General features: G+C 34.9%; 1 protein-coding gene across 3 annotated transcripts in view; it reads right to left on the bottom strand.

The window, feature by feature from the left end:
• NCAM2 (neural cell adhesion molecule 2) overlaps positions 1-13992 on the bottom strand; it is a 529034-nt gene that overhangs the window by 209919 nt on the left and 305123 nt on the right. For 2 of the 3 annotated variants that reach the window (XM_058731784.1, XM_058731786.1), the window contains exons 3-5: positions 11976-12182; positions 9195-9338; positions 2142-2279 (exon numbers count right to left, since the gene is read on the bottom strand). In XM_058731784.1, the coding sequence (XP_058587767.1) occupies positions 2142-2279; positions 9195-9338; positions 11976-12182 (489 nt within the window). The remainder of the gene's footprint in view (positions 1-2141; positions 2280-9194; positions 9339-11975; positions 12183-13992) is intronic. The other variant, XM_058731785.1, reaches the window with a different exon arrangement.

Raw genomic sequence — 13992 nt, 5'->3', positions numbered from 1 at the left:
TTATTAAAAAATTTTTTAATGTTTATTTATTTTGAGAGAGAGAGAGAGAGAGAGAGAAGGGAGGGGCAGAGAGAGAGAAGGGAGAATTCCAAGTAGGATCCAAACTGTCAGCACAGAGCCCAACATGGGGTTTGATCCCATGGACCCTGAGATCATTACCTGAGCCAAAACCAAAAGTTGGATGCTTAATCAACTGAGCCCCTCAGGCGCCCCTCATTTCTTTTTATATCATATTTGAGTTATTGTTTTAGTGTAAAAATATGGGCATGATTTGACACATATATATGTGTGTGTATATATATATATATATATATATATATACATATATATATATGAATATATAACATCTAATAGTAAATATTTATATACTGCTTCCAAAACTTTACATATAATACTAATATTATAATCTCCATTTTCATAAAAGAATACTGAACACAGTATTTGCTTGTGACAAAATATATTTATATATGGCAACGAAAATTATTTTGGAAATAAAGCACACTAGAAAGTTAAGTCAATAATTAAACTAAATAATGTAAGTTATGTATGTCTACTGTATATAATAAAGACAGAAATAGTTTAGAGATACTCATAGATAATAGAAATAGATGGAGATATAGCTACAAACCTCCATTTTAAAACTATTCTTCATGCACTGAAATCTTCCACCTGTGTGGAAGGTCAAAATCTCCAGACTATAGTGCTCTTCATAAATACCAGACTCAACACCTCTAAAAAAGAAAATCTTTTCCTCTGAAGGCCTGGCACTTTGGCCTCCTCCATGAGCATGTGCAATTTCTACGAGCCTGTCTAGCTTCCCTGTCATAACACCTATTCTATTCCATTATATTATCCACAAATCCCAATTAATTATAGGCTTAGAGAAGGAGAGAAAAAGATAGCAGTGTTTTAATATTCTCTTTGTCTTTCAGCATGAACTTTGTGGTTAAACTGCCTTTACTGCAGAAAAGGAAAGACCAATGAACTCTTTCAGAGGTATATGAGATTCCTAGTGTTCTCCAGTCTTAAAGAACTGGAGAGCTAGCTTGTGGCAGGATGGGGAAAGTATATAGAAGACACAGATTTATTCCTCCCTGTCCCAGCCCCAACTCATAGGAAATGTGTGGCTAACTCCTTAATTTTAGATCTTGTCTATCCCAGAAAGAACAAATGACATTCTGCTTATAGAACCGTGTGGGATTATAGGTACCACTAACTTTTTATTTTAAAACAGAAGAAAAACCAAAAGTGCATTTTGTGCAGTGTTACTACTAATATTTCCATATGGCTGAGGCATGGGCTACTCATGAATGAATGTTAGGGAAGAGGGGTTGGTGACCATAAAAGAAATCCAACGCCATGAAAAGTGGTTTTAATTTTGTCTCAAAGTTAACAGGAAGCATTGGCAATTTTAAGTGGTGAAAGGTCGGATGGAGAAGAAGTTGAATTATGGGACTGGGAGAAGAGGAAACAGCTTGTAGCAATTCAAGAAAAAGAAGAAAAGCAATTTGAAAGGGCAGCACTCTTATGGAGGGCATCATGGTAGAATATATTTGAGAGATGTTAAAAAGTGTGTTGCATATGTCAATTATAGATTAGATCATCAACATGGAGGCACTAGGAGGATAACAATATATCTTCTGGGCTCATAGAATGTCATGTTAACACAGGCAGAAAATACAGCAGGAGAAGGCAAATTAGGAAGAAGAGATGTCATCGTGATGCCATAAACTTAGTTATTAATCTCCTTGTGGATTCAATTATTAAATTTAAATTTGAGAAAACCTACAAAACTGTTAAATAGATTAGTTTAAGCCACCAGTGATTCATGCAATTTAAAAGTCAAATCTAGTATGACACTTTACTATGTTTCACTTGGCATTCTTTCAACAACTACAAAGCCAGCAAAAGGCAACTACTCCCTTACAGAGTAGAAGAGTGAAAGAAGATGACAGTGTTAAATAAGTCGCAGATCCTGCCCGTGAGACTATAGACAATGTAATAGATGTGATCATAGAGGTGGGGAGATTTCCTCCAGGTACCAAAAGGTTATTAAAGTGCCGTATTTACAGAGTTGCCCTTTTAATAAAAATATTGCTAAAATGCAACAATAAAATATGTACAAATTATTCTCTGCTTACCATTAACAATAACGATGATATCACGGAAGTCAATTTCTCCCCTAGCTTCCACTCTTCCTTCACACCTGTATATACCTTCATCACTTTTATTGATGTTGAGAATCTGCAGATTATTGTTGGCTAGCATAGCAAAGCGATCTAGAAAGTAAGCAAAGGGGAGGAAATGATATCAGTAATTGAAAGCAGAGTCCAGTATGTTCTAAATTGCTAAGAGTTAAAATACGGCACTTGTCTGACACTATCAAACTTTTCATCAACAAACAAATTCAAATTTGAAAGTAAAATGTAATTTCATGGCTTCAATTTTTCCACTCCACACTGCCTTGTTACACCTTTTTTTCTAAAATACATTCAAGACTTTATTTCCACATAAAATGGTTAGGCTATTATTTTCCCCTTGGTACTTTGAATGCAGAAATGATACACAAAAGAACAATGCTGAGAGATTAGATATTGCAGGCATGAAGACATTTTGACTGCAAATATGTAGCAACTAAAGGATGGAAAAGGGTTAGAAAATTGATTGAATAGCCTTCCTTACACAATAATTAAACTAATAATTTTGTATACCCTTAGGAGAAAGCTAAATGATACAGTAATATTCAAGTCACATAAAGGACATATAAAATGGCCATATCTTGAATTTATTTGAATTTTTTTCTAAATGCAAGATAATCCACTTTAATAATGAATAGATTAGACTTTATTAATTTTATTTCAAGATTCCATTTTGTGTATGAGTGTATGCACATGAATATACATAAAAAATAGGCTGTTAGAGGGCATGCATTAGTTGATTGCTTAAAATAATCTGGCTAGCCTAGGCATCATCTCAGCCTGAACATGTTTTCCATAATGTCTGGTCTGTTTTTTTAGTCATGGCAATTTTGTTGCAGTGTTAGGTCCTTTTCTCTTCTTATCAAGTAAACAATATTCTCACATCTAGTCCATTTTGAAACATGTTGTAAAAGCAATATCTTAAATTTCATCAGTTAATATATCATTGAACATCATCTTTTTGGTATGCATAGTATTTGAGATACTTTGGTAAATATGAGAGAGACATCCTCAACCCCATTGTACCTTTTGGTAAAGTAGAAATGGCATTAGTTTAAGGTGCTCTCCTCCAGGGTATTTACTGTTATACCATTAAAGGTTACTTTTTGGACCTATTCCAATGATTACTGCTCTTCCCCTATCTGCTGGCTTGATAGACAGGTAGGGTAAACATGGAAGCCACATGAGAAAAAGGTACAGCTTCCCTCAGCTTGGATCACTGAATGGATGGCTGGGGCTGCCGACTGGACGTAATCTGCTATATTAGGTTGTTTTGGGTTCGATTCAGATTTGGGATTCATTTGCCATAGTGATTCCTTAATACAATTTCTTAATGCCATACCAATTCTAGTTTGGACTACAAATACAAATAGGAGAGTGATCAGAATATGAGAAGACTGCGCTTAATACAGGTAAGGAAGAGATAATTAATAAAGAGGGGAAATAGGTAGATTCAGAGGCTCCCGGAAATAGAAAATATTGATTGTAAAGCAAGAGACACATGATTTTCAGCTCAGGAAGGATGATAGTCCCCCTTATTTATGGCTTTGCCTTCTGCAGTTTCATTTACCTTCAGTCAACTGTGGCCCGGAAGCAGATGATCCTCCTTATGACATCTTACCAGAACTATATCACAATGCCTATGTCATTCACCTCATTGCATCCCATCATGTAGGCATTGTACCATCTTGCCTCATCAAAGGAAAAAGGGTGAGTACAGTACAATAAGCTATTTTTAGAGAGTGGCCACATTCACATAACTTTTATTACAATAAAATTGTTGTAATTGTTCTATTTCATTATTAGTGATTGCTGTTAATCTCTTAATTTATAAGTTAAATGCCTAATTTATAAATTAAACTTTATCATAAGCACATTTTTTTTAGAAAAAAAGTATATACAGGGTTTGGTACTTCTGGTAGCCACTGGGGAGTCTTGAAATATATCTCCTGTGGACATGGAGGGACTACTATACAAACTTTCCCATAATATTTATTTCTTCTTTAGGTTGACCCAAAGAAGAGAGACACAAATTTTTATACATACGCTTTCCCTGGTAAATTTTCCTTTTCTCTAAGAAAAGCCTGGAGAAAAAGAATCCTCAAGAAATTGTAAAGTTTAACTCACAAGAAGTCCTGGAATAACTCAGAACTCCTAAAAATTAAGAACGTTTCAAAGTCAATTAAAAGAGCCTCTACTTGAGCATGTGGCTGGAAATTAGAATGAGAAGCAATTATAAATTGTAATAGTTCAAACTTAGGGATGCCCATAATTATACCTTGATTATTGTAGTATTTTTAAATTACTAAAATATGTATTATCCTTTAACTATAATGTTCTTTAACACTTATAGGATACTTAGTTACAAAATTAGTAAGCAGAAGAATTATTTTAATCAGGAAGGCAATATTTGATATAAAAAGGAAAATGACTTGAATGTCTATAATACATATTTTGATAGGAATAAATCAATCTTTCTTCTAATTGTAAACTTTTAATCAAATGGCCATTTTAATATAGTATTTCTACTGTCTGAGAGAAGTTATTAGAACATTAGAAAAATAGTAGTTACCTGCTAAATGTAAATACATCCCAATGTTTCCATACAGAAAACAAACCATGTGAAAATTGCATGTCAAATTGTAGATATGGGTGTCAAGTCCATGGAATGATATAGTGAACTATCAAACTGAAGTACATCATGAATATGTGCTTGTAGAAAACACTTGAAGAAAGCACTGCTTCAATCAATTACACATAACTATGGATATTAGGACTATTTGACTATTAGAGGTTATTAGCTTCTCTCAATTATACAGAACTTTCGTGTTTTTTTTTAATTTCATTATTGCATTAAAAAATAAATGAAAAAATGTAATACTCAGTAAGTGATCTGCTTTAGGCTTCTTTAGGCAGATTATTTTCTAGCCCTCTTTTGTTCTCATTCCCCAGCCACTGATGATATGTCTCATCTACTCTTATGGCTTCAATTACCATCAATATTTTGAGTCTCACAATTTTTCTTCAGACAAGACCATTACCTGAATTAGAAAAGTCTGTAACAGTATAGCAGATGTACCTACTGAAAAGGGTTGGAAATACTTTAATCTCAGCAAACTTAAAATTCACTGTACTATTTCCACCTGAAATTTCTCACATGGTCTCTCCAGTTCTGTCTTAGCATGTCTGTACATTGAACTATTTGCCCGAGTCCAATTCCTTGAATCATCCTTGACTTCTCCATCTCCCTCCATCTACATATCCAATTAAATCCCATGTCCTGTCACTTCCCCCTTTATCATTACTTAGTCTAAATCTCCTTCTCCTTCAGCAATTATTTCATTAGGGTTTGAACTGTTATCAATGCCTGGAGTTTTGCTTTGACTACCATCCAACTCATTCTTCTCACTGAAGCACTAATATCCTTCCCAAATTCATATCAGGTCATGTTACTGCTCTGATTAAAATGCTTTAGTGATGTTGCTTTTGGATAAATTCCTTAGCAGAGATGTCAGGGTCATTATGACTCGGCTCAACCTTCCTTTTCAGTCTCCTATCTTATTAGTTCTTTATGACCAACCCTAGTTTATATTTATCTATTAGTATAAGTATTCCAGTTGCACTTATTCATAAATTTTCATTATAATAAACTTATTCCAGGTTCTAGAGCACCATTCATGGTATTTTTCACCTCCAGGCCACTGCAGATGATGTTCTCCCTCCTGACAAGTCCCCACCACTTAAGTGTTACTTCTCTATTCAGCAGGCATCTTGGACTCCCACCTCTGCCCTAACTAGTTGAGGTATTCTTTCTTTATCTTCTATCATTACACTTTCCTTCTCATAGACTTCAACATACTTTGTTTTCACTGATTTCTCTATTAATCTTTTCTACTAGATTATTAGCATTTGAAGGCAGTGAACTTGTTTATCGAGTTAACTATGAATAACAACCATCTAGCATGCTAGATGGCACATAGTAGGCTTTCAACAGCTAGTTCAAAATTGAATAAATTTCTATACTGGAGGGAGATTACATAAAAAAATATTGAACAAGATGATTTTATCCACAGTTTTTGATGCAAAAAGGGTACTTCATTTGGCAATGATCAAAGCACTTAGAATATTTTAGAAATAACTTTCAAACTGGCTGAGGTTGAAACAGGCATCTGCGATATCATATCCCTCCATTGAGGGATCCTAAAAGTCAGGATTTTCAACTTTTGTAACAAAATGCCACCTTTACTTCCTAAATGCTTAGGTTATTTAGCAGATGGGTTATTTTCAGCAAGTAGCATGGAAAGGACCTCCACTCAGAATATTTTGTTGGAATTTTAATTAAGACTACCTGCCATACAGCTGCTACCAAAAGCATGGGTAATAAGATGGACATATCCAAGCCTTCATTATTTCATCTAGAGCCTGCCAGCTTTACTCACGCACCACATTAAGGCTTCAGAAAGTTACCTGGATACACCATATTCTTCTAAATCCCCTTATATGTTCCTTTCAAGGTTATAAACCTAATCTTTTTTTAAAAAAAAATTTTTAATATTTATTTATTTTTGAGAGAGACAGAGACAGAATGCGAGTGGGTTAGGGGCAGAGAGAGAGGGAGACACAGAATCGGAAACAGGCTCCAGGCTCTGAGCTGTCAGCACAGAGCCCAACGCAGGGCACGAACTCACGAGCCATAAGATCATGACCTGAGCCGAAGTCGGATGCTCAACTGACTGAGCCACCCAGGTGCCCCTATAAACCTAATCTTATTCCATTAGCTTTAATAAAGGGATCATACAAGGTATAATCAGATGAAGAATATTATTTCTTGTAAATTATTTATGAATGTACAAGCTGTCCAACAATAAACTACGTGGCAGGTTCCTCTGATATTAAAAGGTTAGAAAAGCTTGCCCTTCCTCACAATTCACCTAATTCCTTTATGTCCTAGAATTAAAAAGAAAAAAAAAAGATGTCATTTCTTTTCTTTGCTTGCCATGCAATTCAGAGCTAGGTTTCATGCTTAGACTAGTCCCTTCATTTACATGGGATTTTTTTATTCTAGATAAAACCTGAGTGTCTATAATTTTGGTAAAACTTCTTCTCAACATTTAAAAACTCAATGAGAAGGAAGGAGAAAGATCAATGTCATTTTGTTGAGAACCTGATATATACACAAAAATTTTATTCATTCATTTAACAAATATTTATTATATGCCTAAAGTCTTATTTGAAACTCACAAGCATTGTTTAAAATAGAGATAATAACCCACTGTTTACAGATACAGAATCTGAATTAGATAACAGTTAGAAAAGTTATTCAAAGCATCACGGCCAAGGAGTAGAGCCATAATCGAATTCTACCTTCAAACACGTCTGTCCCTGCATACTGGAGAAAAGTGTGTGAGTTGTGGCATAGAAGCAGTGCTCCTCCAACACCATCACACTGGACTATAAGTCCTGGCTTTGAGCCTTTTGTTCCATGTGTCTTTTAAAAACTATAATTCAGGGGCGCCTGGGTGGCTCAGTCGGTTGAGCGGCCGACTTCAGCTCAGGTCATGATCTCGCAGTCCATGAGTTCGAGCCCCACGTCGGGCTCTGTGCTGACAGCTCAGAGCCTGGAGCCTGCTTCAGATTCTGTGTCTCCCTCTCTCTGACCCTCCCCCATTCATGCTCTGTCTCTCTCTGTCTCAAAAATAAATAAACGTTAAAAAAATAAAAATAAAAAAATAAAAACTATAATTCATTTCAAAACCTTCTTGTAATTAAGGTTTACAATAAGCCAGATGTACACTTAAAGCCTAAGATGAGGCAATGTGAAAATGTTTAGACATTGTCATTTAACTTTTATACAAGAACTGCCTTTTATTATTGAGGGTAATATAGCTGAAAATACATTATACAATGTACCCATGTGATATGTTAATAAAATATAAAGCAGTTGTCCTAAAATAAAATAAGAGGAAATAAAGTACCATTTCTCACCTATTATAATACAGAAAAAGAGAGCTAGTCGATAACTGACAAGCACTGAAAATGCCAAGACCAGAAAAATTATCTCAAAATTAAAAAAAGACTATTAAACATGATTATGATACATTCTCTGTACATACTCAAAAATAGATACTATCTGCTTTCTCTCCTTTATGCTATAAAAGTTTTATCTCTTAGAAACACACAACGGAATCATCCAAGATGGAAAGTATTTAAAAAGATTCAATTATTTCGTATCTCTCTGCAATGCAGGTGCATTGAAAAATATTCTAAATTGAAAATGCTCCCAATGCACAATGGTAAAATAGCATAATGTAAGCAAATTATGCTTTCAATTTCAGATGTCATATTATTCTGGAATTTTAGCTCAGTCTGAATCAAAATTATGAAGACAATTTGAATGAATGTACTTTTCTGTCTATTATCCATATGCATCATACCATAATATTTAGAACATGTAGGTGTCTTTGAGAGAACAGTGCCAGAATAATAAATAGGATTCATATGGTTATTATTTTAAGATTACAGAGTGAGCCCATGGGATCATGTATAAACTGTAATATATAGAATTTGAATGCATCAGGATTAATTCTTTCTTTTATTTATTACCCTTCTACTGTTTTTACTAAGTTTTTCTTGAATAGGATAAGGGTAAGCAAACTTTTTCTGTAAATCTGCAAGTGATAAGTATCGTAGACTTTGTAGGCCACATCATCTGTATCACAGCTGTTCAACCCTGTCCCCAAAGCAGCCATGCAAACTGTGTAATGGTCAGGATTGGCTGTAATCCCATGACACCATACAAAAACAGCAGAGAGGCTGACTGTGGCCCAAGACCCATGGTTTGCCAACACCCACTTTAGAGCTGGAAGATTCTCAAAACCGTTTGATACTTGAGATCAAAAAAAATAAAATTTCTCTATTCAGTCAGGTAGATTCAGTCTCTTTAAAAATTGCAATATTATTAGAACATATAATTTAGGGAGTTACCAAAATACTAACTGTCGGAAATAGCGGTGACTTCCTCATTATGATACAACCAGCTGACAGCAGGGGCAGGTGAGCTGCTAACTCGGCAAACCACTTCTGCATCCTCCCCTTGTTTGAATTCTTGAGGAGATACCACTTCTCTGAAAGTGAGTTTTTCTGCATCAAGAAAGTAAAACAAACCGTAAAAGTATTATTGCTCACTTCTCCCAATAAAATATTCCAAAATCTGTGTGTGGATTGATGCTGCAATAAAATCATTAGTTAATGCTAGATCTTTTAAAACCTGATTCCAGATAATGTGATTCCTCTACTCGAGAACTTCCCATCTCACCGAGAAGAAAGGTCAAAGTCCTCGCGATGCCAGACTAGGTCCTATGTGAACTGGAGTCAGCCCCCCAACTCCAATCCCAGTATCTTCTCTCTTTTCCAAGTCCTTGTGATCCAGACAAACTGTCTTCTTTGCAATTCCTTGAACACTCCAGGTTTGTTCTCATCCTTGGCCATCTGTGCTCCTTTGAATCCCTTCAGATTTCTGCTGCACCTTCACAAGTAAAATAACCATCTCCCTTCCCCATTCAACTCCTCTCTTTACCCCCTTATTTCCTTCACTGTAGAATTCTACAGCATGGATATCTAGCATTCATGTATTCTTCTAAGCTCATTCATTGGTTGTGTTTCTCCGCTCACTAAAATATACGTACCAAGTAGCCAGTGACATTTTCTGTTTTAGTTGCTACTCCTTAGGACTTAGAATATTGTGTGTTATGTAGTAGACACCCAGTAAGTGTGTTGAATGAATGAATGAACATAGATATTTATGCTTGTTGAGAAATTTTCAAAGAAGTTATTCATTGTTCTTGCCAGGAAAAAAAAGTCATTTCTTTAGTATACAAACAAAACACCAGCCACCTTCCTTTGCATCATTCAAAGTAATGAAAAATCTTTCCAAATATTATGTCCATGAAATGACAGTTTCAATTTAATTTTTTCTACTTATCAAATAGGTACAGTAGGAATCACATAAACAAATATACTACCTTTTCTTAAGGAGCTTAGAAACTAAAAGGAGTAGGGGGAGTCTAAATCAGGAAAAATGAGGACAATACTATCCCAACAAATTGCCCTGCACATCAAAAAGGAAGTCATGGCATGGGAAGACTTTGCCTTTTTTTCTCATGTCTTATCTCCCAAATAATAACAATAAAGCTGTAGGGAGGGGGTGCCTTATGAGTTATTATTTCAAAAATTTGTAATTTTTCACATATTTTTCATTAATATGTGGTAAAAATACTATCATATATGAATTGTGAGGCATTTTTCTAAGGAGTTTATACAATATTAATTAATGTAGTGCTCAAAACAATTCTATGTAAGAGGTAGGTACTCCTATTATTCCATTTTATTTTTTTTTAATTTTTTTAACGTTTATTTATTTTTGAGACAGAGAGAGACAGAGCTTGAACAGGGGAGGGGCAGAGAGAGAAGGAGACACAGAATCTGAAACAGGCTCCAGGCTCTGAGCTGTCAGCACAGAGCCCGACACGGGGCTCGAACTCACGGACCGTGAGTTCATGACCTGAACCGAAGTCGGACGCTTAACCGACCAAGCCACCCAGGTGCCCCTATTATTCCATTTTATACATGACGAAACTGAAGACAGAGAGGTTAGGCAATTGCTCAAGGCCACAGAATTAAGTGATACAGCCTGGTTTCACCCCTAAGGAGTCAACAGGCTTCATTCATAGTATTCTTAAACATGATTCCTAAATGTTCACCAACTGATGAATGGATAAAGAAATCGTGGTTTATATACACAATGGAATACTACATGGTAATGAGAAAGAATGAAATATGGCCTTTTGTAGCAATGTGGATGGAACTGGAGAGTGTTATGCTAAGTGAAATAAGTCATACAGAGGAAGACAGATACCATATGTTTTCACTCTTATGTGGATCCTGAGAAACTTAACAGAAAACCATGGGGAAGGGAAAGGAAAAAAAAAAAAAAAAAAGGTTAGAGAGGGAGGGAGCCAAAACATAAGAGACTCTTAAAAACTGAGAACAAACTGAGGGTTGATGGGGGGGTGGGAGGGAGGAGAGGGTGGGTGATGGGTATTGAGGAGGGCACCTGTTGGGATGAGCACTGGGTGTTGTATGGAAACCAATTTGACAATAAATGTCATATTTAAAAAAAACATGATTCCTATATGTAAGAAAGGGGAAGGAATATAGAAAACTGTCAATCTTAATTCCTAAAATCAAGTGTAAATATGGAAAATCATCTTAAAGAAAATTCTGTTGGTGAAGAATCCAGCTAGATATTACTCTCCACTAGATGAATTTCCAGCTTTTTCTGTGTCTACTCCTGTTCACTGACCCTCAATTCTCATTCTAGACTGGTCACTGCTATCATATACGTAATGTCATTTGTTCTAATCCTGACCTTTTATTTTAGAGTGAAAAACTACTTCTGATAAATTTCCTAACACTAAATATTCTACTGTTTTCTATTTACCCAATAGATTTTTAATGGCTGGAGAACATGAAAACATTTTCATCTCTACTATTTTACCAAGAGAATTGGCTCCATCTATATTTATAATAAACTATTTCCTATTATCGATTCCATTTTAGAGATGCACCATGGCAAAATATAAATAAACTGATACTTGCAATGGTCTTACAACATTACCTAGCACATAATTATTAATGGGTGTTAATTTTTACTAAATGCATTATGTTCAAGTTTTTATACAACCACAAATTCAATTAACTAATAAATGCATAACTTACGGTAAATTTCCAATACAACTGTAGCTTCTTGTGTCTGTCCTTTGGCATCTGTTGCTTGACAACGATATATCCCTGCATCCTCTATATTTGCGTTGTAGATGGTTAATCGTGATCTAACACCTTCCTTTTGCACTGCTACCCTCTGTGTTGAAATTATCTTCTCCCCTTGAGGATTATACCAATCTATACTCTCAGGTTCACCAATTGCTGCAGAGAGCCATGGAAAAGAAATGTTTGAAAATACGTCTCAAGTGTTTGTTTTGGCATTGACATTTACTATTATGTAACAACTTTTAACAATTTAGAAAAAAAATGTAAATAAGAGAAGGCTGGAAGTCTCAAAATCTTACAAAATTGAAAGTAAACACAAATGTTAGCACACATGTTCATCTTTATTTATCCAATGTTGAGAATTCAGCCCTGTTTGTGTAAGCAAAACCCAAAAGTTCTATAGGAAACTTCCAGTATGGAATTTCAGCCCTGATAGTTGAAACTTTACCATAGCAATCTATGAACTATTACTACAGTTAAGTTATGAAACTGCCTTGGCCACTGTGTCAGACATAAATTATATGTGATAGATATATCTGACCAGAAACACAATTACTAACATGATTTCACCTGTTCCCAAGTCTCTTTGCTAGGGTCAGGAGACAGTACTTTTTTCCCCGATAAAGCACAGCTCATAAAAATGTAAATCTTACGCAAAATCAACTTTGGCTTTTGATAATACTGAATTTGGAATTAATTCCCCAAGTTGTTAAACTTGTACAGATAAGGCCAATGACTATTTTTAAAATGGAGCCCTAATCTTTTTTCTCAACTAAAATGAATAGTTTCATCATTTTAATCTAAAACTGTTAACTATTTAATCACATGATAATTAGAATGCATTGAAATGATACTTATACTGCTAGGCAATTACAACCAAATCATTACAAGGTAAACATTTATTTAAGTTTTCCAATTCAGAATCCAGGTTATTATCCTCTTCGTAAAAGCTGAAACTTCCAAAGTTTGCTTTTACTGACAAAAAGGATGTATTTCACCTAATTACTTGAAGGATAATTTGTGGAAGCGGTATGTGCTATTAACTCAAAAGTATCAGGGGAAATGCATAAAGGGGAAATGCTAACATCTGCAGGACCACTTTGAAGAACATTGTTCTTTCTTATACTTTTCCCAAGAAATGGCTTTAGAAACAAATTATTGTGTTTTCCATATCAAATTAGACATGCTGGAGCAAAAAGTATGAAAGAACATTTAGCTAAATATTAAATGGATCTTAGTTATGTTATCTTCAGATCTTTCTGGACAGAACTATAAAACCACAGTGGTTACGGGATAACTCATTTAGGGGAAGTATTTGTTTTAATTCCCATCTCCATAAAGAACTACAAATGAGTAATTTAAATGAACATCATTTTAAATTTGAACAATATAAACTTTCATTTTATACAGTAAATTATATAGGACATTTTGTGAAATATTTTGGATATTTTCACTCTTGATAATATGGTATAAAATTTCATTCTCAGGGAGAATTCATTTTGGATTTTCATAGAGCAGTCATGACTCTCTTTTTTTAAAATTTTTTTTAATGTTTATTAATTTTTGAGAGACAGAGCACAAGCAGGGGAGGGACAGAGAGAGGAGACATAGAATCTGAAGCAGGCTCCAGGCTCTGAGCTGTCAGCACAGAGCCTGACAAGGGGCTTGAACTCACAGGCCATGAGATCATGACCTGAGCCAAAGTCAGACGCTTAACTGACTGAACCACCCAGGCACCCTATCATGATTCTCTTTTGATTACATCTCTAATAAATAATTTCCTTTAAAACTTTTCGTATTTTTTATTAAGCCTGAACTACTGTATATACTGGATATACAGTACTGAACTACTGGATATACTAATAAATAACATTACAATTTTTATTTTCTTAAAAATGTGGAGTACAAATTCATTTGCTAATTATGACATAATCTTATTTAGCTCTCTGAAGGTCTGACTCCCTTC

This window comes from Neofelis nebulosa, chromosome 5 (genome assembly GCF_028018385.1).
Source record: "Neofelis nebulosa isolate mNeoNeb1 chromosome 5, mNeoNeb1.pri, whole genome shotgun sequence".
NCBI classification, from domain to species: domain Eukaryota; kingdom Metazoa; phylum Chordata; class Mammalia; order Carnivora; family Felidae; genus Neofelis; species Neofelis nebulosa.
This window is presented reverse-complemented; position numbering and strand designations above follow the sequence as displayed.